The following is a 27,035-nucleotide window of genomic DNA, read 5'->3' on the forward strand; positions in this document are numbered from 1 at the left end:
CCCTCTATACTGGAGGTTAACAAGGCTTATTGACAGCCAAGAATTTTTTTTTTTAAAAAGCCTATTTGATTTTGAGGTACAAGCCTCGCCCACTGTCAATGTGGGCATTTATCAGATCTCTGCATCAGCGTCACAGGGATATTACCCAAAGTAGCTTTGTCAAAAAAATAAATAAATAAATATTTCAGATTTCCTTACGCATGGAGAAAAAGTCACCACGTGGGTGCATATCCGCATCATATTATGAACAATCTTTCCCCTCTAAACATGTGCAGCAACAAAAACTGACACTGTAAGCACTCCAACACTGCTATTAATATTTACTTTAAACTTTGAGTACTAAACCTGAATTCATGCAGTCTTTATAAGTCACTTACAATAAGTTACTTGATAAAAATGACAATGTGTGTTGGACACATCTCTTATGCACCACTGAATTATATTTATATTAATAATTATATATATTAAAAATAAATAAATAGATAAATTAAAAAAAAAAAAAAAAAAAACTCTGACGCCTGGATTTTTAAGCAGCAGTCATGAATAATCGACCTTACAGCACCATTTGTAATGAGTATTAACAATAATGCATTTGTTACCAGTTCTAAGCACAACCCATTAACACAAGATAGAAAGTTTATATCCACGATCATATAATGTGTGTCTCATATATATATATATATATATATATATATATATATATATATATATATATACATACATACATACATATATATATATATATATATATATATATCTCGCACATTAATCCAATAAAAGGGGTTGATTTTTTTTGTGTGAAAAGGGTAAACGGTTTCCTGTACCACTTAACTACACCAAATTATACAATGCCTTTTATAAGTCATTATTTAGCAGAAAGAACACTACTATCAAGTGGCCTTTAATCAACACATTATTGCATTTGCTGATCTTAAAGCTTTTACTAACATTAACATAAGACATTTGCAGCACAAAAGTGTTGAAGAAATTTATTAAATTTTTCTCATATATTTGATCCAGATCCATTAAAGCATTGTCGTCAAGTAATTTTTGAGCCACATGAATATGATATATCAGGAGTAAACTATTACTATGAGAACTGCCCAAGCTGGTTATTTCCCATGTCTCTGCACACATACACACACAGCAGGCACTAAGCTGAAGGAAAATGTCATGCATAAAGCAAAATCACACAGGGCCTATGGAATAAAAGCTCAAGTTGGTTATATACAGCAAAAACATTAATGTATTATACATATGAATATAACTGTAATCTTCAAAGCTACCTGTGCACGCCCAATTCTCCTTCCCTTGCAAGCAAAAAGTGACTTCAAGAGTAAGAATATGATCCTGTCTCTTTCACACATACAAATATTGAAGACAACTAGTTGCAGTATCACTTTTGACAGGAAGTGGAGGTTTCCTGTGTGCTACTAGTAGCAAAAGAGGACGAGCGCTCGCCTCAGACCCTAACCTTCCGAAACTAGCAACACCACTTCATAAAGAAATACCTACCTCACCACTACCTTACTTACCTTGTACTTTTAACTAAAATATCTGAAGAGTTTGTGAAATCTAAAAAGTCATGAAAATAATAAGTCAATTATCAACTTTTTTCATTTTATTTTGTATTATTTATTAAACTGTTTATAGAGTTTCACTTTTCATGAAATGCCTTGGAAATGTAAACTTCCTGTTGCAGGAAGCAACACTCCAAACTTAAATTTTTCCTTCAGTGACCAAAAATTTAAGCAGTTATTATAAAGGTAAAGAAAGGTCAAACTGGTGGGTGAAAGTATCAAGGAGCACATTACACAATATGTGGAGCCATATTATGAAAAATATTTTCATTCAGGTAGATTTTTTTTTAATTTATTTCAACATGTAATTGAAGGATTTAACCAGGAAAAAGGAGGAAAATAAAGCAACTGATATAAAAAACTAATCAATTACTTAATATAATCTAACAATAGGGGTATAAAAGCGCTGACACTTGACAATACTCAGGAAAGTGTTAATAACTCATGACGTTAATATACTACAACATGGATGTTACATTTTCATATCGCCCAGCCCCACTTTTTAAAGTTTCAAGTAAAAATATGTGGGAGACAAAAACATAAATCAACCATAATTCAATGAAGAACCTTTTGTCTAAACATAACAAATCAAGTGTTTCTCAAATGCAACTGTTTTTTAATTCCACCTTTTTTAAACTGAAAATGTGATAAGTATAAAGATACAACACTTACTTCCCTTTTGAAACTAAACGCAAACTGTCACTGAATTTCCAAACCCTTCTTCCAAAGGTGCTTCAAAGCTAGGACTGTGGACTGGCTCTCACATTGTCAAGTGATCACTGATAGGTGGTTTCTCAACCCACTGTCCATAGCCCCTCGTGGCCAAGTACGACTTCAGAACGCTCTTTGCCTCCTGGTATGGTTTCGCCATCATCTACATTTCCAATACAAATACAGACAACTAAAATTACCTAAAAGTTCTGAGTTATCTTTTAATCCAACAGATGAACAACATCTTTCTAAGCCCAGAGCCATTAACTAATATGAGAATTTTTAATAAGAGTGTTTGAGTTTCACCATCATAATATTAATAAACCTCCCACAACTCTTTTCCTTGTGACTTACTAGGACTAGGACTGATTATTACTCTAAATTTGCAGAACTTTTAAAACCAAAAAAGATGATCAAACCATTAACTGCAATTATATTCAAAATAACGAAAATGTAATACTGTTGTCAGGCATGTTCATAATGCACTTGTGGAAGAAACTATTCTATGAAGTGCAGTACCTTGGCCTCTCTGTAGGAAACTGCAGCTAGCAACTCCTCTCTCTGCGCCTCTTTTGCTACCAGGTTGAAACGACTCAACATGGCAGCTTTACACAGACGACTAGCAAGAGCAGGACCACTTTTAAAGGGAGACCTAAGACCATGCAGATAAACATACAAAAGAAAGATAAGACTGACACACTAACAGCAACACAACAAGAGAAGCAAGTCTACAAAAACAAAATTTCTAATCACAAAAAAATCAATTTTAGTTGACATATCCCAAGGTATAATACGTTGACCGATTTAGTCTAAGTTTGGAGAAATCAGATGAAAAAAAAAACTGAAATAATTACACATTTATACAAATAAAGGAACCAGTTGAACTGTCAAATATCCCAAACTGATATTGAAGAATACAAATTACTAAATATTACTAAATATGACGGGATGAGGAAATATATCAGGGTGAGAAATTGGATTTGTTGAACCTACCAGCTATGGTGGCATTCGGACAAATAGCAGTTAAAAGTCTAAAATCATGTATTTGAGCTTACAGCAATTGGCCCAGGGTACTTCACATGCTTTATATGTACAGCATATGTATGTATTTATGAAGTATCACCATGCATGTAACACACGTTATATAGTTATTCTCAGTGCCACTTGTAATGGTAGGGCCAGATTTTATTCATTTTATTCTAGTTGCATTGTGGAGGCCTTTGGTGTCAAAAAAATGTTTTGCTCATCTCAACCGTATCTAAAACAAAGACCTAAGATGATCATGGTGGCTCTGTCTCATGACACTCACCTTCTGTGACTGCATTAATGCAAACATAACAAACATAGACTTTTTGTAGATGTGTCTTAGTTTACCTTGAAGAACGCCTACGCATTTTAAACAGTTAAAATAATCTATGGAGAATAATAATTTCCTAGTGCCCAGGAAACTACTAAAAAAAAAAAAAGCCCTAGGAATATCTTTACACAAGTTACCCTCATTAAAATGCCAGGATTTATAAATATACATAAATATGCATTTTAGAAATATCCCTAGGGCCTCCTGCTATCCCAAATAGCTAGCCAGCTAGCTACCTGCTACTAAACTAGCTCACAGTTATCACTGATAGAGGATCCAAGTCTCAATGTGCACTGTCATATTCTCAGTGTTACCACATCCTCCACTAATCAGAAGTGACTGGCGTAGAGCCATGAAGTTTGTTTTGGGACAGCACAAACTGAGCTCATATGGTCTCTGTTTTACATGGATTTACCACTTTACCACTGTCTCAACAAATCTGAACACAAGTCTGTATTAGAAGCAACCATTCAAGAGGAGTCAATTTACAAATCATGTATTTGAAGTTCAAGGATACTTTAAGCACTTTGCACAGGAAGGCAACTTGTACAGCATGATTAATGTGGCAGGTACACTTGTGGCCTGGCCTATCACAGTTTTTTACAACTCCACACATTTCATGTTACCACGCATTTCTTTTGGCAAGTCAATTAGACCATCTACTGGTTACATCAGAGGTAATTTTAAAACAATCCATTACAGACAGATTTATTTCAGCTTTATTTCACTATATCAGCATTCAAGTGGGTCAAATGTTTACAAATTGCTGTCTCTATACACAGTCTGGAAGATTCCAGAAATAGAGATAATGACTTTTAGGAGCTTCTGATTGACCAGTAGTCATAATTTACATTTAAAGGTAGGCCCTTTTACAGCTCCTGTGGCTGTAAAAGGGCCTACCTTTACAGCTAGTGCCTTTCTGCCTTTGATACCAAGAGAAAATCCAGGCAACACAGCCAAGACCTCAGAAAAAAAAGTGTGGACCTCCTGAAGTCTGGTTCCTCCTTAGAAAAAAATTTCAAACAACTGAAGGTACCATGAATATCTGTAAGAACAATTATATGCAAATATAAAAATCCGGGACCCACACAGATCCTGCATCATTTAGGAAAGGGGCACAAATTAATTCCCAGTGAGGAACGAACTTTGGTCCGAAAAGTTCAACTGAACTCCAAGACAACAATAAAGGAACTCGCAAAGGAGCTGGTGGCATCAGGTACCAAAGTATGTACATCCACCATTAAGAGAGTCCTACATGGCCTGCTGCACAAGGAAGAAGCCTCTACTCCAAAAGCAGCATAAAAAAGCCAGATTAACTTTTGCAGGTGATCACCAACCATTTGGAGGAGTGTTCTCTGGTCAGATGAAACAAAGACTGAACTGTTGGGCCATAATAATCAATGTAATATGTATGGACAAACCAGTGTGAAGTTTTTAATCTAAAGAACACCATCCCAACTGTGAAGCATGGCAGTGGTAGCGTCATGTTCTAGGGGTGTTTCGCTGGAAAAGGTACTGGCTCACTTAAGAAAATAGAAGGTAAGACAGCAGGATAATGATCCCAAGCACAGTGATCCTGTACACGTTATGTCATTACAGCAGAAAAAATACTGGAAGCTGGTTACGAGTCAGCTGTAGCTGCTAGTTGCAGACATGAGAATTTAGTATTTCGAGACACAGCACACTTTATTATTGTCAATCTTAAAGTTGCAGACATCACATTTTCCCACAGCCATTTAAATCATCCAACTTGATAGATACCAACTATCTCGACGGCTATCGGCGATTCACAATACTATCGTCATCCCAAGCCTAGCAAGACAGCCCACAGACCTGAGTGAGTTACGACAGATCTGTCAGGAGGAATGGGCAAAAATTCTAGCAAAGTATTGTGAGAAGCTTGTGGCAGGCTACCTCAAACATCTGAGTCAAGTGAAGCAATTAAACAAGGAAATGAAGGAAATTTGACCCACTGAAAATCTGATATAAGAAAGCTGAAATAAATCTGCTCTAATTGATTGTTTAAAAACACCTCTGATGTGAACAAAATAGATACCATAATTGACCTAACACAGCAAATATGTTAACATGAAATGTGTGGAGTTGTGAAAAATTGAGTCTGAATGTCTTTATCATAGGTGTATGGAAGCTTTTGGCCTCAACTGTAAAGGTTAAGTAAATGTCCAACCCTGTAATGAAAAACTGGATTGAAAGATAATCAGACAAACTCACTCCTCCACAGCTTTGCCCTCCACACTATCTACAACCTCAAGGGAAACATCTCCCTGGCTCCAGTTGAGGCTGAGTGTTCTTTGGGTGCTGTGGGCGTCTGTGGGGATCACAGAGGGCACCAGGCTAATATGTGGCCGATACACACAGTAATACATGGGCAACTTGGAGGTGATGCCATCTACTCTCTGATTTACTGCAACCTCCATACCACGTGTATCACTGCAGCTTTCATCACCTAAAGCCAAATAGACATTGCATGTCAAGAGAAACAGCAAAGCACAGGCTACTAACAAAGTTTCAAGCACACACACCATACAAGCTGCATGAACAAAAACACCGAGACCTGAATGTACACTGATATTACAACTCACTGGGTACATTAATTTTAGGCACTCAATTAATGAAACCAAACACATCCCCATTCTGTTTCTAATAAAAATAGCAAAACACTGTGAACAGTTTATTGATCACTGAGAGAGATAAAGACGGTTTCTTCTGTTTCAGGTGCAGCATTTACCTATAAGTATGCTACTGACATAGATGGGCTCAATGAAGTGGCTCAGTAGTGCGCCCTGGAAACCCAAAACCTGCCACTGTGTGATTTTGTCAGTAGCCGACATACTGATGATACGAGAACCACTCTGGTCAAGTGTAGAAGAAAACACAGAAAAGACCTTTCCGTCTACTGTCACATGTAGACCAATCTGATTATTTACTTCCCACGCTGAGATGGACAGTGGGCTCAGACGACTAGAGTGGAGAAAGACAAAGAATAATATTTTAAGAAAGACAGCTTCTAATATAAATATAAAAATTTAAGACATCATTTGGGCAAAACCTAGTCAGTAAGAGACCATATTTGCTAAAAGAACTCATTACAGCCATTTTAGTGACCTTTTATTCATGGTCAATTTAACAGTTGATTTAAGAACACGTATACAAATGGACGCTCTCCAAATACCATATGGCCTGCACAATATAAAAGTATGCCTATAACTTATTATACAGTAAAACCTGACTTAATGGCTTGTGTTTTTTTTTTTATAAGGCTTCTATTGTGCATGACACATGGCTAGTTAGCTGAACTGCATTAACATTGGTAAGCGCCTCACATAAAGCTAAATGTGCCAATACTTTAATCTCAGTGACAACAGAGGGAACACTGAGAACAAACTTTGTAAGACAATATTAAAATATAAACAAAGATACAAGTTTTTACTACAAGAAAATGTATCCCTTAGGCTATATTTGTGTGTGCCTGCCAAATGAATCACAAATGGCATTCTATTTGTCATATATACTCACTGAGCACTTTAATAGTAACACCTGTACACCTACCCATTCATGCAATTATCTAATCAGCCAATTGTGTAGCAGCACTGCAATCCATAAAAGCAAGCAGATACGGGCCAGAAGCTTCAGGTAATGGTCACATCAACCATCAGAAGGGGGATAAAAATGTGCTCTCTGTGATTTTGACTGTGGCATGATTGTTGGCGCCAGACGGGCTGGTTGGATTATTTCTATAACTGCTGATCTCCTGGGGTTTTCACCCAAACAGTCTTTAGAGTTTAGTCAGAAAGGTGCAATAAAGAAAAAACATTCAGTGAGTAGAACGTTCTGTAGACGGAAAAGTCTTGTTTATGAGAGAGGTCAACGGAGAATGGCCAGACTGGTTCGAGCTGACAGAAAGACTACAGTAACTCAGATAAGCACTCTGTACAATTGTGGTGAGCAGAAAAGCAACTCAGAACGCATAAGATATCAAACCTTGAGGCAGCTGGGTACAACAGCAGAAGACCACGTCAGGTTCCACTTCTGTAAGCCAAAAACAGAAAGCTGAGGCTGCAGCGGGCACAGGCTCACCGAAACTGGGCAGCTGAAGACTCAAAAAACTTAGCCTGATCTGATGAATCTCGATTTCTGCTGAGGCACACAAATAGTAGAATCAGAATTTGGCACCAACAACATGAATCCATGGACCCAACCTGCCTTGTGTCAACAGTCCTGGCTGGTGGAGGTGGTGTAAGCAATCATCGCTTGAATGCCACAGCTTATCTGAGTACTGTTGCTGACCATGTGCATCCCTTCATGGCCACAGTCTTCTAATGGCTACTTCCAGCATGATAATGCACTAAGTCACAAAGCAAAAGTCATCTCAAAGTAACTGGTTTCATGAACATGACACTGAGCTCAGTGCTCTTCAGTGGCCTTCCCAGTCACTGGATCTGAATCCAATAGAACACTTTGGGATGTGATAGAACAGGAGATTCACAGCATGAAAGTGCACCTGAAAAATCTGCAGGACTTGCATGATGCAATCATGTTAACATCGACCAGAACCTCCAAGTATTGTTACCAACATCTTGTGGAATCCATGACTGGAAAAACTGAGGTTGTTTTGAGAGCAAAAGGAGGCCCTCCCCAGTATTAGTGTAGTGTTCCTAATAAAGTGTTCGGTCAGTGTAGGTCTCTATGTAGGCTCTATAACAGCATTATATGATGCTTACAGTGAGCACATTATAGTGATGATACGAGAAGTGGTGATTCTGCCAAAGCCAAAATAAAAAATACATAGTAGTACTAGTTACAGGGTCCACTTAACTGGTGTCAGAGATGAATTACATTAATTTATAAATTCAACAGAAATGTGAAACATGAATGTATCTAGCTTTCTTTTTCTAAGTGTGGGCAGTGTGTCACTCCATACAGGTGAGAGGGTATCTGGGCAGCTCCTTTGGGCAGCTGACTGAGGTACAAGTGCAGGGTGATGTGGCTCTTCAGACTTAAGAGTTTGGTGTTCTCATCCAACTGAAAAACTGACTTCTCCTCCAGAGAGCGATTCCTACTGTAGAACAGTAACAGGTGCCTGTACAGATACCTACAATATATGCATGATAAATTCAGAATGACCTTCAACTCATTTACACATGATCAACATTTGACATTATTCTGTTCTCTACAACGAAAGATGCAAAGCTCCAGTACACTGTTTGATATCACAAACTACACATCAGAGCTAATCAGACCAACTCCCAGAGTGCCTCATACTAACTCATTCAACAGACACTTTGTACTACATTGGCATTAGTAATGGGCACTATGGTCAGAAATTGGTATCTGCATATATCACAGTATAATGTAATGTTCCTTCAATTTCACAAGGACCACATTTATTGACCTTTTTTTTTTTTTTTTGTATTATTTGGTTCTCTGCTGAACAAATAAAACCAAACTAGACTTTGATTAATTAAAAGACAAATGAAATTTAACATTGAATAAATACTGCTTCATTAATAGAGGTTATAAAAATAAATAGCAGAATGTATTGTTATAAACATCACTTTTTTCATTGTTTGTTATAGGCTAACTAGGGGTGTAACAATACACAAAATATAACGTGAATCGATATGGTTGTGTCTCAGTATAATACATTTTCATACATCGAAAATAAACATTGTCTCAACTGCCTTCAATTGATTAAAACATTATAAAACTACAACAACTGAAATCTAATAATGACTGTGTTTGCATGATTCATTCAGACTCTTGGCAGCATATAATGAAATAACAGCTCTGCATTAGCATGTAACAAAATTAAACATTAAAACTGTGCACTGGTGTGCAGGGTTGCCAAATCTCAGCAAAATTCCTCCCCAAGTACATCTCAAAAATTACAGAAAAAAGATCTAAAACTATCCAAAAAATTTGGAATTTGTCAAATTTTTCTTTTCTACGTGTCTGCATTGGAAACTATTGTGCACACATATTTGTTGTTTCAAAACTAGCTGAATTGGGTGTTAAAAAAAAAAAAACTGGAAATCCTGCGGGTGTAACTTTCAAGGTGAAATTCACGCAGCTCTCTGTGGCTCAAACATGTTTTTGAATCCTGCACTTTCCACTTTCTAAATATGAACTTCCCAATAGCCACTGTGATTCCTTTAACCCAGACTGAATCAGCTGGGAAATGTGTGTGTTATTAGCACCGGCTATGTTAGTGCAAAACAGAAACAAGATTGGGAGGAGAGTGTTTTTTTTTTTAAACCCTGTAGCCTCTCTTGATTTGAGATAAAGAGGAGTTACTTTTTTTTTAGAGAATGGAGTGTGGACTTGTAGACTTATTATACAGTCTGCTTAATGTATTGTACAATGCGCAGACGTATCATATTGAATGATATGATACAATAAGCTGTATCACTCCAACTTTAGCCCTAACTCACGTACTCCTCTACACATGCTGTTATCAAGCAAAACTCGCTCAGTTTTTTTTTTCTTTCAGGAAAGACCCACGCACCAGTCACAATGCTGCACAGTTCCCCTTTTTCTGAATGAACATGAGCATCTGTGTTAAGCATTCTGTTTATAATTTTATAATAACATATTTATAAAAATGCATGTGTTAATTTATTGTAGACATCAGTATGTTCTAATAACTGGCACTTAAAGTGATTAAGAGTATAGTTAATGGTCTTTCTGACAGCCTTCAGTGCAATATATGTTTGTCTCTATAATACTTCATCACATGAATCTGATTACTGACCGAATAGTGGCAAGACTGTGGAGGTGACCAAAATTGCTCCATACTGGTGTAAAGGTATGACAAAATCCACACCTTATGTGGAATTACAATGGGTGCACTGTATCAACCTTTATGCTGCCCACTTCTAATTGGCATGTGTATATTTTAATGTTAAGCCCAACTTGCTAACACTGGATAAAAACATTAGTTCAAAAATTGACAATTCCCCAAGAGACAGGAAACTTAAAATCAATCAGGGGTTCTCAAACTTTTGTCAGTCAGGGACCCTTCTAAATCTAAAAGTACAGATTTATTTTATGAACATAATCCAGCATAATCCAACTCAAAAATTAGACTTATTATTCAAATGTGCAGAATGATATTTTGGCTCTTTCTTGGAGCCATAGCTTTTTTTTCTTACAAAACACATTAGGTCCGAGTTATTACTTATAGGCTAATCGTTTTTGCGCTTTGAACTTCACCCAGTAAATTCAAGTGACCAGCCAAAACAGCTAATAAATCTAAGAACTCAATAAATATATCATTATACATATATGTAAATATAACCTTTGATAAAAATGGGATGTGTTTTCCACTGATATAAATAATAGAGAAATTGGCCATAATATACAATAATATACAATTTGTAGTTTGCTAACAAAAAACAAAATATAGGAATTAAAAAATGTCTCACTAAAAAGTCACACACAACTGGTCACACATATACATTGTTCGAAAAAGAATACAAGCATGCTCTCCAAACAATAAGTTAACTGACCTCATGAGTGATCTCCGTGCAGTCACCACAGCATGGGAATCATGAAGGATGCGTCCATTGGGTGCCAGACTCTCTTTTGTGTTATAGTTGCCTGTACCAAGAGCCACCACTTCACACCCAGTTGCTGTAGAGAAACATGGCACAGTTCTGAACAAAAGGATAACCATATATATTAAAATATTCAAATATATTATATTAAAATATATATAAAATAAACTAATTAAGGATATTAACCTGTAATGAAGGATTCATTTAAAAAAAATAATACTGCAGGACATATTAAAGACATAGATGTGCTTGTTTTAGAAAAAGACAGTTGCTTGACACTTGATTAGCTTCCAAAGTTTTTCCTTAGGGCATCCCAGAATATGCCAGCATTTATTTATGCTCTGGGAACAGAAAGGTGGCATATAGTAACTGAACATCTTTACTAATTATCAGGAACATTGTAATCTTGTCTTATAAGTTTGTCTTAGCTATTGCTTGACTATTGCAGTCTTATGCTGCAGTGCTGCTGAATTCTCAATTCTGATGGGTCAGAAGGTGTTGATTAAATTTCCCTATAGCACAGCATGGTTGAGTTCTAGAATCCGATTGGTCACGAGGTGTGCATTTTTTTTTTTTTTTTTTTTTTTTGTAACAGCATGGCTCTGACAGTAGTTCCAAATGTAACATAAATGATAGGTTTATATTAATCCACTCATTCTAATATATTATTACTATAGTAACAGCAAGCACACAGGGACTTGTATTGCAGATGCTCCACATAATCTAAACCTATTAGTAGATTTGTAAAGGTCATGCTGCTTTGTAACGTTTCCCAGCACAGGAACATATTTAAAACAGGGGAGTTTATGCTCTCCGGTTTCTCGGTGACGTAACAACGGGCATTTTTTGAGAGAGAGAGAGAAACAGTTGCAGGTGAGGGAACGACTGTTTATCACGGCTATAACATACATGATAACAGGAACAAACTTGTCTCATAGACATTCCACAACATTAAATCTAATTATAAACTGTTAATGGTATGACGTGTCTTTTATTAATAAATGAAACATTGCGATCGTTAGCAAATCGCTGTGGTATAAGTCGAACAACACACTCAAGACCGTGCTGTTATATGAAAATAATACACTTTGGGGTTGTAGCAGGGTTTGCTGTGTATTATTCTCTGACAGCAGCACTGGCTGCAAGGCAAATCAAAGGTTCATATTAATGTGCTCATTCTAATATGATGTTGTTTCTGGAGTATCATCTTATTCACAGGAACTTGTGGCAAACACTCACATAATTTAAGCATAAAAATAAGTCTCTCGTTACCCATGTTTAAGACACAGTAGAAGTAAATAATTAAATAATCTCTATAAATGGATATTGATAAATATAAATTGCTTTCATTGTAATTATCTAGACTGACTGCAGTCACTTTTGTAGTCAAGACCATCGACAAACCATGAGGGAGAATCTAGGCCACTGCAAGCTGAGCTGTGGTCACATGCACATGCTGAATTCGTGAGAAAATGTTTCAGTTGAAAGATCTGCACAGGCCAAAATTACATTCAGTAAATGAAAACCAAAGAAGAAATAGGAATCTTTAATTTCAGGAAGTCTCCAAAAAGTAAAGTAGGTGCTTTGGAAATGATCAAACTGTAGCTAAAACAAAGGTATGGTATTGAGGAAGCCTTTGTTTACTAATACTCAACTCTACTGTTCTCAACAGCGTTCATCTCTGCTGTCTGATATAAATACATCTATTTGTATGTGACCACGGCTGTGAGAAAAAAACACAATAATACCATTTCTATGTTAATATATAATTTAGGAAATAATTTCAGGAATCCATTTGCTCAAGTCCAATACTAACTGCTCTCAGACTGTAACTATTGGGCTCTTTCTTAATAGAAAAGAGACAGAAGTTGAAAACTCTTGCAAAGTTAAAGCCAGGTAGAAAAGCACAACAAAAGGGGGAAGATGTATTGTTTGGTATTCAGGACAAAGTTAAGAATTTTTTGAAAAGAAATAACTCTTCTAATCGGTTCCAGACTAGAACCACCTTTGAGAGAAAAAAATTACTCACTTTACACAAGATTACATATGATCATTGAAACAGGAAGCGTGCTGGCCTACTTTGTGGAACAAATAGTGAGGTTCAAAACAGAATAGCTAAGAACGTGCAACTAATTAATCTACAGCAGCTAGATTGGGATGATCCTGAAAATGTAGTTTTATTAATTTTCCTCCAAATTAGTTACTTGTTTCTAGCTTATGGCACATGTGAAAAGAATGACATTTAGCTCTTCAAGAATGCAATTTTAATGTGACCATGGAAACTTACGAGACTGAATAACAAATGCAGCTACTGTTCCACCACAGCCAGAAAACTCTGGGTAACTCTCCATCAGCCTGGAGAACATCTCCTTAACAGCACTGGGTACCTGGTCTTTAACAGGATTTTTCCTTTCTGACTCGGACACACAAAAGAAAAATCACCCCTAAGATCTTTTGGTCAAATATCTTGAAAAGGTTTCTTGTTCTTGCTTGTCACAGTTTCAAACTAATAAATGATAGCGTAATAAAAACACATTTACCAAACATGGCCCTTCCAGGACGGGTGTCTGATGCTGGGGAGTTTTGCTCTTTCACTGGTAGAGGAGGAGGACCCACTGACAACCAGATACATTCACAGATCAACACAATGGAATACCAAATAGCACAAGTGAATAGAGAAATTTGTTTTATTACATTTAGAGCAATTTGTAGAGCAATATACCCAGATCAGCCATAACATTAAAACCACTGACAGGTGAAGTGAATAACACTGATTATCTTGTTTCAATGGCACCTCTCAAGGGCTGAGATATACAGTTGAAACCAGATATTTACATACACTTCAGAAAAAAACACAAAAACTTTTTTTTCTTTACTGTCAAACATTAAATCAGAGTAAACTTTTTCTGTTTTAGATCAATAAATATGAACATATTTTTTGCATTTGTTAAATGTCAGAATCGAGCGAGGGAGAATTTTTATCACTTTCATCAAAGTCAGAAGTATACATACACCAAGTTTACTGTGTCATTAAACAAAAAGAAAACTCCAGATGATTCCATTCTGAGCTTAAGAAGCTTCTGATAGGTTAATTGATTCCATTTGAGTTAATTGGTGGCACACCTGTGGATGCATATAAAGGCACACCTCAAACACAGAGCCTCTTTCTTTGACATCATGGGAAAATCAAGAGAAATCAAACAAGACATCAGGAAAAGAATTGTGGACCTCCACAAGTGTGGCTCATCCTTAGGTGCAATTTCCAGATGCCTGAAGGTCCCACGTTCATCCGTTCAGACAATAATACGCAAGTATAAAAAACATGGGAATGTACAACCATCCAGGAAGGAGACGAATTCTGAGTCCCAGAGACGAAGGTTTTTTGGTGCGAAATGTGCGAATCAACCCCAGGACAACAGCAAAAGACCTTGTGAAGATGCTGGCTGAAACTGGTAAGACAGTGTCATTATCCACAGTAAAACGAGTCCTGTACCACCATGAGCTCAAAGGTTACTCTGGGAGGAGAAAGCCATTACTTCAAAACCACCATAAAAAAGCCAGACTACAGTTTGCAACTGCACATGGGGACAAAAATCTTAATTTCTGGAGACATGTCCTGTGGTCTGACGAAACAAAAATTGAACTGTTCGGCTATAATGATAAACGGTATATTTGGAGGAAAAAGGGCAAAGCTTTGAAGCCTCAGAACACCATCCCAACTGTGAAGTATAGTGGGTGGTAGTATAATGTTGTGGGGCTGCTTTGTTGCAGAACAGACTGGTGTACTTCACAAAATATATGGCATCATGAGAAAAGAAAATTATGTGGATATATTGAAGCAACATCTGAAGACATCAGCCAGGAAGTTAAAGCTTGGGCGCAAATGGGTCTTCCAAATGGACAATGACCCCAAGCATACCTCCAAATTAGTTACAAAGTGGCTTAAGGACAACAAAGTCAAGGTATTGGAGTGGCCATCACAAAACCCTGATCTCAGTCCCATAGAAAATTTGTGGGCGGCACTGAAAAGGCGAGTGCGAGCAAAAAGGCCTACAAACCTGACCCAGTTACACCAGTTCTGTCAAGAGGAGTGGGCCAAAATTCCAGCAAACTATTGTAGAAAGCTTGTGGAAGGATACCCGAAACGTTTGGCCCAAGTGAAACAGTTTAGGGGCAATTCTACCTAATACTAAGGAAGTGTATGTATACTTCTGACTTTGATGAAAGTGATTAAAAAAATACATAAAAATACTTCCTCGCTCAATTCTGACATTTAAAAAATGCAAAAAATATGTTAATATTTATTGATCTAAAACAGAAAAAGTTTACTCTGATTTAATGTTTGACAGTAAAGAAAAAAAGTTTTTGTGTTTTTTCTGAAGTGTATGTAAATATCTGGTTTTAACTGTATTAGGAAGCCAGTTAACAGTCAGTTCTCGAAGTTGATGTGTTGGAAGAAGGTAAATGGGCAAGCATAAGGATATGAATGACTTTGACAAGGGCCAATCTGTAATGGTTAGATGACTCAGAGCATCTCCAAAACAGCAGTTCTTGCAGGGGGTTCCCGGTATGTGGTTAGTAGCTATCAAAAGTGGTGCAAAGAAGGACAAGCGGTGAACCAGTGACAGGGTCATGGGCACGCAAGGCTCACTGATGCACGTGGGAAGCGAAGGCTAGCCCATCTGGACTGATCCCACAAAAGAGCTACTGTAGCACTAATTGCTGAAAAAGTTCATGTTGGCTATGACAGAAAAGTGTCAGAACACACAATGCATCTCAGCTTGCTGCGTACGGGGCTGCGGAGCCACAGACCAGGCAGAGTGCCCAAAAGCCCTTACAGTGGGCACGTGAGCATCAGAACTGGACCATGGAGCAATGGAAGAAGGTGGCCTGGTCTGATGAATCACATTTTCTTTTACATCATGTGGATGGCCGGGTGCGTCGCTTACCTGGGGAAGAGCGCTAAGGGTAGAAGGCAAGCTGACGGAGGCAGTGTGATGCTCTGGGCAGTGTTTTGCTGGGAAACCTTGGGTCTTGGCATTCATGTGGATGTTAACCTTGATACGTACCAGCTACCTAAACACTGTTGCAGACCAAGCAAACCCGTTCACGGCAATGGTATTCTCTAATGGCAGTGGCCTCTTTCAGCAGGATAATGCACCCTGCCACACTGCAAAAATTGCTCAGGAATAGTTTGAGGAACATGACAAAGAGTTCAAGGTGTTGGCTTGAGTATCCGTGGGATGTGCTGGACAAACAAGTCCTATCTAGACAGGCCCCACCTCGCAAATTACAGAACTTGTAGGATCTGCTGCTAACGTCTTGGTGCCTGATACCACAGCACACCTTCAGAGGTCTTGTGGAGTCCATGCCTGGGTGAGAGCTGTTTTGGCAGCACAAGTGGGACCTACACAATATTAGGCAGGTGGTTTTAATGTTATGGCTGATCGATGTAAACTTTGACACTGCCAGCATTGTCCACTACCAGCTATGTCTACATTTCTACTTACAATTAAATATTTTCAAAGATGACCCATTAAATGGCATAAGACCTCAGCAACTGTGCAATTTTGAAATTATTTGGTCAGAGAAAAAGTTACAACATATATTTTTCAAAATTATTGTTAGGTTTCAGTAATTTATGAAAAAAAAAACAATATTCTTTGATTTGGTTTGATTTTGGCATATGTTTACCTGATATCTTTTCCTTTAAAAATGTACTCTTTATTTAAAAAAAAATACTATAACATATTTTAACATGTGCTACACCCGGAAATATTTTTCTGACCTCTCCATCTATACTGATATTGCACTACATGTAGCAGAATAATTTCAAATTTCTGTATCATGTATATCGTTCTACCAGGATGTGTCACACCCCAAGTACAAAATGAATATATTTAATCTACCCACAACAAGGCCAATATTGGGAGTCCATGCCTCCGTATGCACTGGAACGATCATCAACAAAGGATGCCAAATGGCCTAATGGATGTTATTACATTAAGGGGAGCTGAAAATCCTTTTACAAATTTGAACAAAACATTATTCACGCAACCTTTAGCACTGCATGTATGTTACAATAACAACACCAACTCAACTTTAACAAAGTCTGCAAGACTGTTTCAGATTTGAGTTATGAGGTACATGTTTTGTTATCTTTTGAATCACTGTGAAAACTTACACACAAGTAAAACTGACTTTCCAGCAATCACTCAGTAGACTATCAAGACATAAAAAATAACAGCCAGTAGTGAAATGTTCCACAAAACTAGGTAATGTTTACCAGAAGCATCAGGCAGTACAGTGTCATGCTCCAGATTAGACAGTAGCTCCTCCACGGCCAACTGAGCTGCTTTGACCCTGGCCTCTTTCTTATTGATGCCCATCCCGGTTTTATACTCCACTCCGTCAATCACAGCACAGAATGCAAAGTAGAAACCAATTACTCCACCTGTTAAGAAAAATTGTAGGAAAGACTTCACTTATATTTTGCCAGAGAAACTTACATGGGAAAATAAAAAAGAATGTGGAAAGTGATGCCTCTATATTTTAACTTCCACAATCTATTCAAAAATTTAAATAAAAAAACTGAACTACCTGTAGTTACTGTCTCCTTCATCTCCACCTGGAACTGTAGAACCTGCGAGAGCTGGTAGAGGAAAGACACAGCATGAGTCTCTCCTCTCCGGTACCTGTCAATCAGCTCTTTGGGGATTTTTTTCAGTTTGGGGCCTGTTGAATACACAAGCTACATTAGAAAGACGTTTGACTTAAAAAATTCATAATGATAACGAGTAGTGAAATTAAAAACTAGCAAACACTGGGCTCCCGAGTGGTCCATCAGAAAAGCATTCACCCTATCATCTGGAGTTCGAATTCCAGCCCAGTAGAGCAAAACTGGCAGTGTTCTCAGGCAGAGAGGGGTGGCATACTCTCTCCCCCCTACCAATCATGTGATATCCTTTGCCCTCCCTGGTTTGCAGCTGTCATGTGATTGGGGAGAACTGCCTGATGGGTGGAAGCTGCCTGATGGGTGGAAGCTGCCTGATGGCCATCACTAAATTAGGGAGAACGGTTAAGGGGGAACCATTCTCAGCATAGCGGCGCTACTGACCTGGTCATGCGTGTTGCTCTGTATGAGTACACCAAGCAGTGATGGTGGGTGTTGTAACACTTCAATGACACTGCTATTTTGATAAACGGTCCAAAACGTTCTTGGTAACACTGCTGAAGGGCTAGAAGATCTAGCTAGCTCAAGCTGAGTTGTAGTTTGGTACAGTCTTTAATTGTAGACCTACAAGGTGGACTAGCACTATGCTTAATAACATTAACATCGTAGTTGCACCTGGTTTCAGCAACCTCCAACCCCCCAGCAAGTGCATACATACACACACACACAATGCCACTGCCATGTCAAGATCAATACTGCGCTGAAAATGGTCCACCACTCTAATAATATCTGGTTAGTGGCAGTCCTGTGAACAGGGTAGAGGGGGTCAACAAATAGTACGTAGCAACAGGTAGGCTATAGTTTGTTCGATTAAGATTTATTATTTTGCAAATGTGTTCATCCAAATCAACTTACAAGTAACCGAACAAACAAATTTTAGACATATATCTGTTATACAAATGGACAGTATACGCTTGTACATTTTAAGCAGCTGACCAGAAACAAGTGCAGGACACTTTAGGAAGACAAGAGGGAGCCACAGCTAAGTACAAGTAGTTGGAGTAAGTGCTATACTCAGTAGTGCTACAAACTGTATTTGTGAAGCAGGAGCTGCTTCTCTTGACTCAGCTGTTTTTAGGCGGGGAGCTGCAGGCTTGATCTAGTGAGCTGCTGTTGGCACTGGTGAATTCAGAAGCAGGTTGCTGGCCTAAAGAAGAGAAGCTTGCCGGTGCTGCCATGTTGCTCTTAAGGACCTGCGCAAAAGTGGCCCCTCTGGACCCACGATACGCTCCTCCTCGTCCCAACATCTTCTGGCTGCTTTAAAGTAAATCTGTAAGTGTCGAGAAGATGAAGCTTGGATGAAACATGTATACTAAAAAAAATACCTTTTATTGATTTCTTTGTTTTGTCCTTTTCTAGTTTTCCTAGACATTTAAAGAGCATCATTAAGAGCATCATGAAAAACAAAACATTAAATATGATATTAGATATGCATCTATGCATTGATATATGTATTAGAAAAGCTGTAATGAATTTAGATCCCTTGTGTTTTGTGTCTTACTTTAACAGCAGAATATACAAAAACATACATACATACATACATACATACATACATAAATAAATAAATAAATACTTTACCACGTCTGAAAGTGACTGCCTTTAAATCCAGACCTGCATAAAAAAAAGCTGAGTAATGAGTATTTTTTCAGTGACAGCAACTTTCTGGCGTTATGACGTGATCCAAACTTCAGCTAGCTAACTAGGCTACAGTTTATCGCTCGTGCGAAGAGCAGCTTGCTAGCTCCTCCATGCTAGCTGTTACAAAACGGAAGCCCTCGATATTGTGGCCTTCAAAACACTTCCAAATATAACATTTCAAAACTTGAACCAGCTCAAATAGAATTTACATATGAAATAAAGTTTAAAAGTAACGGTGATACAGCGCGTTACAGCTGGTATATGGTATATTAGGCTAGCTAGCTTAACGTACTTTGCGGCGTGCTAGTTAACTTCAGCTACTAGCTACCAAGTTTAAATAAAATAAAGATGTTTTTAAAGCATATTAGTCTCCGAAACATCAATTTCATATCATTAAAAAAAAAAACAATGACAGAAACTTTTCATTTTCGCTTACAGTGGTGGGAAATGTTTTTTTTTTCTTGACGTGTGAAAAGTACCAGGCTAGTCTCCGGCACTGACCTTCAGCCAATTTTGGCTCGATCCCAAATCACTCGTCATCACTCTAAAGTACTCATTTCATACCTAATGTCACGTTAGTGCGGTTGTACAGGGAATTTGCATCAATTTGACATTGTGTCTTAGAATGATTTGAATGTATCACTTTCATTACATGTTATATGAAACCTCAGGCACTTTGAGCCGCACAGGCTCTGTATGAAGTAGCAGTGTTACTGACTGGAAAAATTTAGAAACGAAATTCTAGTTGCAAAGATTCCTTGCATTTCACAGATTATTATTATTATTGCAATATATACTGTATATAAAACGTGTTATTGTAACAACAACAACATCCATCATCATCATCATCATCTTTTATTCATCTCCAGCAACAACTTCATCCTGGTCATAGTCTCAGAGGATCCAGAGCCAGTTCCCCTGAACACTGGGTGTGAGGCAGGAATTGGACATCAGTCCATCACAGCGCGCGCGCACACACACACACACACACACACACACACACACACACACACACACACAAACAAACACCAAGGGTTGGAAAATTCTTCAATAATTATACTTTCGTTACCACACTTATTTTGGAATATTTGTACTCTCCTCATGTATTATTTATGTAGATTTACAAGTAAAAGAAAATACATTTTACTCCTTAGTACTCCATTTCATTTTGACCTTCAAAGTACTTGTTAAAAATCTCAAATGGCATAAGATTTTTTTTCTATTTTTCCCTTGCTCAGCTGTTATGCCAGTCAGAGGTGTTTTTTTTTTTTTTTTTTTTTTTAACAATATCCAGGCAAATTCACATCAGTGTCAAATGAAAGCCATCTGACCTCTGCAACTGATGGTGGTCTATCTCTTCACCAATGCACTTAAATTAGCACTTTATTTATATAAAAATCTTTGTCTCATTTTTATTTTCGTACTTACCTCCTCAACAGGGTTTTCTTATGCTATTTTTAGTCCCTGAACTAGTGAGCTAGCATGAGGATGAGCTTTTGTTAGTCTGCAAAGCACTGCTGTAAGTTGCTCTGGATAAGGGCGTATGCTAAATGCCATACATGTAAATGTAATTAATTAATTGATTAATTATTTAATTAGAAAGACACAGATAATCTTCTCAATGTGCTGTAGAGTCCTGCGATCTGAAACTGTGCCGTTCCCATAACAAACAATGAGACAGCTGGTCAGGATGATCTCCACTGTCCCCCTGTAGAAGCGATGAGGATGGTAGGGGGAAGGTTAGCTCTCTTCAACCTCTGCAGGAAAATCGAGACGCTGCTGGGCCTTCCTGGGTGGCAGGTAGTGTTGAGAGTCCAGGTGAGGTCCTCTGTGATGTGCACATCAAGAAACTTGGAGCTTTTGACTCTCTTCTCTTCTATTTTTAATCGAGTAAGGTTTTGACAACAGACCCATACTTTTACTTATAGTAAAAAAAAAAAAGTAGTTTATCTGTACTTTTTACACACCTAGGGGCAATTTAGAGCAGCCTATCCACCTACCAACATGATTTTGGAGGTGGGAGGAAACTCACATGGACATGGGGAGAACATGCACAGAAACGCCACACAGAGAGTAACCCAAGCTCAGGATTGAACCGAGGACCCTGTGAGCTACCATTTATTATTATTATTATTATTAAAATTTGCTATTTGATTTCATCTTCAGTAACCTTTATCCTGGTTAAGGTCATGGTGGATCCCAGGAACACTGTGCACAAGGCAGGAATCCAGCACTTCTGTAAGTCGCTCTGGATAAGAGTGTGTGCTAAATGACATAAATGTAAATATAAATGTAAATGTAAACAGCAGTCCATTGCACGGCATCACACACACACTCACTCACTCACTCACTCACTTACATTAATGAGCAATTTAGAGTAGCCATGGACACTTGGACAACATGATGAATTTTGCACAGAAAGTAACCAAAGCTCAGGATCGATCTCAAGACCTTATCACCAACAGCCAACCATCAAAATCAAAAATGAATCTGATTGTAATTTGTTACAACAGCTTACAAACTTTTCTGTTTTTTTATGGCTGCCTGTTTCCCTTTATGCACCTTATCCTGTCACCTTCTTGGGTCAAGACCTGACATAGTGACTTTAAATGTATGCATAGTTCAAAATCATTTACTGTCAAGTTCATGACAAACCTTTGTTTTGTCCAGGTAAAATATTTGTTCATCTGAAAGAAGTCTTGAAGGCTGACTTTAGCAAGCTAAAAACCTTCAACCTACTTGAAAGAGACCTGGCTTTTTTTTTTCCTATGAATGTGACATTATTTATTGTATGCTTATAATTAGGGTGGCTGGAAATTCCCTGGTCCTGTTGGTCATTGTTCTTAGTTTGATTCAGACTAGATGGTCTCACCTACAACAGATCTAGAGACCCTAAAATAGATTATAAGGAACACCAGTGGAAAATTCCACTCAGTTTCACAAAAGGGACAGAAATAGTTAAATGAAAAAAAAGATTTGCAGTATACAGTCAGCCGAGTTTCAATTTGCCACTTGAAGTTTATGCACATGCTGTGACACATTCCTAAATAAATTTAAAAAATTAATGCCTCAATTAGTTGAGGTATGAGAGCAGGTGACATATGAATAAAAGTGAAAGGAATGCTGGTCTGAGTAGATGGGGGAAAGTGTCATCAAGGCCTTCGCTGTGGGTAAGGAAAGGTCAGCAGTGGGGTTTTTAGATAGTTATTACTGTGCATACTTGTTTTACACAGCAGTAATTGGAGAGGAGTCAACAAGCTCAGTTTAGTTTATTTTCATTTGTTTAACAGCAATCCGGCCAACACAGTCACAAAATATTTGTGAAGAAGGAGGGAAAAAAAGTATGCATACATACATATACACACACACACACATTTTATATATATATATATATATATATATATATATATATATATATATATATATATATATATATATATATATATATATATTATACATATCTATCTATATTATATATATATATAGATAGATAGATAGATATAGAGAGAGAGATAATTACGTCCATAAATATTTGGACAGTCATAAAATTTTCATAATTTTGACATGAAGCAATCAAGAAGTGTAGACTTGGGTTGAGGTCATCTGACATTTAAGAACATTTAATTCCTTTGCCTTAAGAAGCTCTTGGGCTGCTTTCGCAGTATGTTTTGGGTCATTAACCACCTGTACAGTGAAGCGCGGTCCTATCAGTTTTGCAGCATTTGACTGAATCTGAGCAGAAAGTATAGCTCTATACACTTCAGAATTCATCCTGCTACTTCTATCAGTAGTCACATCAGCAATAAAATCCAGTGACCCAGTTCCACTGGCAGCCATACATGCCCATGCCATAACACTGCCTCCACGTGTTTGACAGATGATGTGCTATGCTTTTGATCATGAGCCCTTCCTTTCCTTCTCCATACTCTTCTCTTTCCATCATTCTGGTACAAGTTAACCTTGCAGCAGAACTGGTAAGGCTTCTTTAGAGGTTTTTAGCAAGTCTAAGTCTTTTAGCAAGAACCTTTCTGTTCTTGAGTGTTACCAGTGGTTTGGATATTAAGGTAAACCGAATGTATTTACATTCATGAAGATGTCTCTTGATTGTAGACTTTGACACTGATACGCCTACCTCCTCCAGTGTGTTCTTCACTTGGCTAGATGTTGTGAAGGGTTTTTCTTCAACAAGGGAAGAATTCTGCATTCATTTTAGTTGTCTTCCGTGGTCTTCCAGGCCTTTTGGTGTTGCTGAGCTTGCCAGCGCATTCCTTCTTTTTAAGAATCTACCAAATTGTTGATTTGGCCCTCCTAAAGTTTCTGCTGTTTCTCTGATAGGTCTGTTTTGTTATTTCACCCTAATGATGCCTCCTTCACTTGCATCGATACCTCTTTGTACAACGTATTGAGAGTTCCCATGAACAGCTACCCAATGCAAATTCAGTGCTCTGGAATTAACTCCAGACCTTTTATCTCCTTAATTTGTCATGAAATAATGAGGAAACAGGCCACATCTGGCCATGAAACTGCTTAACCTTAGCCTGTGAAAATGGAAGTACTATGTAAAAGAAAAACGTCTGTAATTCCTAAATAGTTAATGCAGTATTTTTGTTAAACCATTTGAATTAAAGCTGAAAGTCTACACTTCAAATCACATCTTGTTTGCTTCATTTCAAATCCATGGTGGTGGTATATAGAGGCACAATTATAGAAATTGTGTCACTTTCCAAATCGTTATAGACCTGGCTCTGTGTGTGTGTGTGTGTGTGTGTGTGTGTATAGATAGATAGATAGATAGATAGAGTACATTATGATAGATACAATTAACATTAAGAAACATTTGCACTTTTACTCCCAAAATAAAATGAATTCATTATAAGCAGTGACAGTGATGTTTTCAATCTTAGATTTAACTCACACCTCACACCGGATTTTTGTAATGTTATGAATTGTATTTTTATTAATTAAAATCTGTGGGTGTGTAATCATTCCATTTGGAAAGTGACTTGCATTTTTTAATAATCTGCCATGGAGATTATATCCTGTAGCGGTAAATACAATCCATTGAAATGGAAAGCATGTGGAGAATTTGATAGATGCAAAACTTCCCTCAAGTATGGAAACATTTATCAACCTCTGCTACAAGACTAGTACTACCCTAAACAGCTCTCAGCACTCAGCAGGGGATTCCCCTCATGCTTCACGTGTTGTATATCAAAGCAGTCATCCTTGAGGACATTTTTGGAGCTTCTGACATGATGTTTATGTATTTTTTTTTTTTACAATTTATTTGTATTGAGCGAATAGGTATGCTCAGTTTGTAGAGAAACATAAAACGGAAGCACTTTTCACCTCAATGGCAGAAAGCCCACACATATGCATACGCACTAATATCAATGCCTGGAAAAACCTCAATATGAATGTGACGTGTTCTGTTTCCATACACAAACATTCACATCTGAACTCATCAGCCCATCAGACTCTGGTCTCACTGTCCTATTTTATTTTACATACAACCAACGCTCACAGATAATGCCTGTTATCAGTAAGGGGCAGGGTATGTGTTAATACTCTACACACTGTTGATGCAAACAGCTTGTGCTGTGGTTGTGTGGCATGCTCTTGCAACCATGGTTAGTTGATCACCCTCCTTCCCCTAAATGGTTTTATTTTCACTCATATTTGTCCTGATGATTTAGTCATAAGAGGATTCAGTTTGGCTCGGTTGGTGTATAATACATTCCATTTCCGTATGGGAACATTTAAAGAATGGATGAATCATCTATTTTGCCATCAGAAGTCACGAAGCGGAAAATAAAAATTCATTTCCGATTATCGCTAGTCTCTTGACCGAACCTTGATTTTTTTCCCCCCATTTAACATTAACTCATTTGTACATTTTTACATCGTCACCTGATGTAGTACAACTAAATTAACATATAAATTACATTTTATGATTCTAAGCCTAAGTCTCTGAGAATCCTAGCTCATTTTCTACAGTAATGGCTGATTTTTCTAGTACGACACTGTAGCATGCTGTAATGAGCGCTACTGAACACTAAACTTGAGAAACAGCACTATAAAATTCATGAAACAGTTTATAACCAATGGTTTCAAAATGACTGTATGATGACAAAAATAGTATATAGCCATACATTAAAATATGTTATACCACATTGGTGTTCAATTCTTGAATGTGATTGGTTAAAAGATGCTGATTCATTTTCTACACAGCAGCTCTCACAGTAGTGCTGACTGTAACTCAAATCACAGGTTTATATTAATGCACTCATTCTAATACGCTATCGTTTCTAGAACAGCTCATTCTCCGGGACCTGTACGGCAGATGCTTCACATAATCTATGACTAATAATGCAGATTTTTTTAGAATGTCTTATTTAATGACAAAAAACATATAACCTTGATGTGGATAAGTTTTCTGTGAGGAGAAATTTATTAACTATTTATGGAAGTAGTCTCCAGTGTCAGGACTTTGTACATCAGTAAGTTTTCCACCACAGTAAAATCGTCAGGACAGAGGAGCTTGTGCTTAATGGTTTCTTTGTAACATGACTAGCTGCATTTTGTATGTCTTATTAACTTGAAGAGAGAGATAAAAGAGAAGCTGGTGAGGGAATGACTGTTTATAGCTGCTATAACATAAGTGATAACAGGAACCAACTTGTCTCTAGGACGTTCCACAACATTAAGTGTAACTATAAACAGGAAGGTAAGTGTAACTCCACTTCCTGCAGGGCCACATCACACCTATCCGTCATTGATTATTGTCCTATAACAGCACTCCCCCGACTGTTTTATTCTTTGCATAGCTAATAATTCCCTGGTCTATTTGTAGGAATTCATACATACAGACTGAATGTATGATTCTTTTTTCTTTTGAATTTTTCTTTCCCTAAGACCTAACTCAAAGTTTGTGTCTGTACTCAAATTTTTACTTCCTAAACATTTATTACAGAACTACACTGCAGTTACTCGCTGAAATTTACTGTACTATAAGTGAAATCCTGATCTAGGTGTGCAGCTCTTCTTTATTCATCATCTGAGGAATAAATTACATGGTGTGCATTCTTGAGTTTTGCAATTAACAATTGCTTTCTTGTACCATCAAAGAAGTTAGTGTATGATAGATAAAGTTGCCGGCATCTTTGCACAAATGAACAAAAACTGCTCACTCATATTACAAATCCTCTTAAATCCTAAGAGATTGACACTGATGGAAGACTCTTTCCTAAAACATGGAGAACTGTTTTTTTGTTGTTTTTTTTTTTTTGTAGCAAATCAAAAAAAAATTTGATCAAAATTTCCTTACCACTCAGTCAGGTTCCTCAGCAATGACTGTATTAATTTCATCCCCTGAACTGTAAAGGTTTGGGATTATTACTCTGAAATCACCACAAATCAAATCACACGAGAACACACAA

General features: G+C 37.5%; 1 protein-coding gene across 4 annotated transcripts; it reads right to left on the reverse strand.

Annotated features, from left to right (window-relative positions):
• Positions 1 to 803: 803 nt before the first annotated feature.
• On the reverse strand, positions 804 to 20,327 carry adad1 (adenosine deaminase domain containing 1 (testis-specific)). Of its 4 annotated transcripts, none has more exons than XM_053236552.1 (13): positions 20,016 to 20,325; positions 19,537 to 19,569; positions 19,028 to 19,228; positions 17,826 to 17,960; positions 17,512 to 17,679; positions 13,766 to 13,840; positions 13,513 to 13,638; positions 11,178 to 11,301; positions 8,591 to 8,761; positions 6,398 to 6,630; positions 5,881 to 6,115; positions 2,811 to 2,943; positions 807 to 2,454 (listed from the first exon to the last, which is right to left on the reverse strand). In XM_053236552.1, the coding sequence occupies exons 3-13, from the start codon at positions 19,203 to 19,205 to the stop codon at positions 2,341 to 2,343; spliced, it is 1,692 nt and encodes a 563-aa protein (XP_053092527.1). In that variant the 5' UTR covers positions 19,206 to 19,228; positions 19,537 to 19,569; positions 20,016 to 20,325; the 3' UTR covers positions 807 to 2,340. The 4 variants fall into 4 exon arrangements, with proteins under 4 accessions (XP_053092528.1, XP_026774616.1, XP_053092527.1 ...); XM_034307135.2 differs by having other exon boundaries at positions 808 to 2,454; positions 20,033 to 20,324; XM_053236553.1 differs by lacking the exons at positions 19,537 to 19,569; positions 20,016 to 20,325 and having other exon boundaries at positions 804 to 2,454; positions 18,990 to 19,105.
• Between the last annotated feature and the right edge of the window lie 6,708 nt (positions 20,328 to 27,035).

This window comes from Pangasianodon hypophthalmus, chromosome 9, assembly GCF_027358585.1.
Source record: "Pangasianodon hypophthalmus isolate fPanHyp1 chromosome 9, fPanHyp1.pri, whole genome shotgun sequence".
NCBI classification, from domain to species: Eukaryota; Metazoa; Chordata; class Actinopteri; order Siluriformes; family Pangasiidae; genus Pangasianodon; species Pangasianodon hypophthalmus.

What these genes read in the sequence shown, in the direction of transcription:
- adad1 (XM_053236552.1), bottom strand. Translation starts at nt 19,205, where the DNA reads ATGTTGGGACGAGGAGGAGCGTATCGTGGGTCCAGAGGGGCCACTTTT. An exon ending in TCCTGGAAGGGCCATGTTTG is followed by an intron (nt 13,639 to 13,765) that starts GTAAATGTGTTT and finishes TGTCCGAGTCAG; the next exon opens with AAAGGAAAAATCCTGTTAAA. An exon ending in GCCCAGATACCCTCTCACCT is followed by an intron (nt 6,631 to 8,590) that starts GTATGGAGTGAC and finishes TCTCCACTCTAG; the next exon opens with TCGTCTGAGCCCACTGTCCA.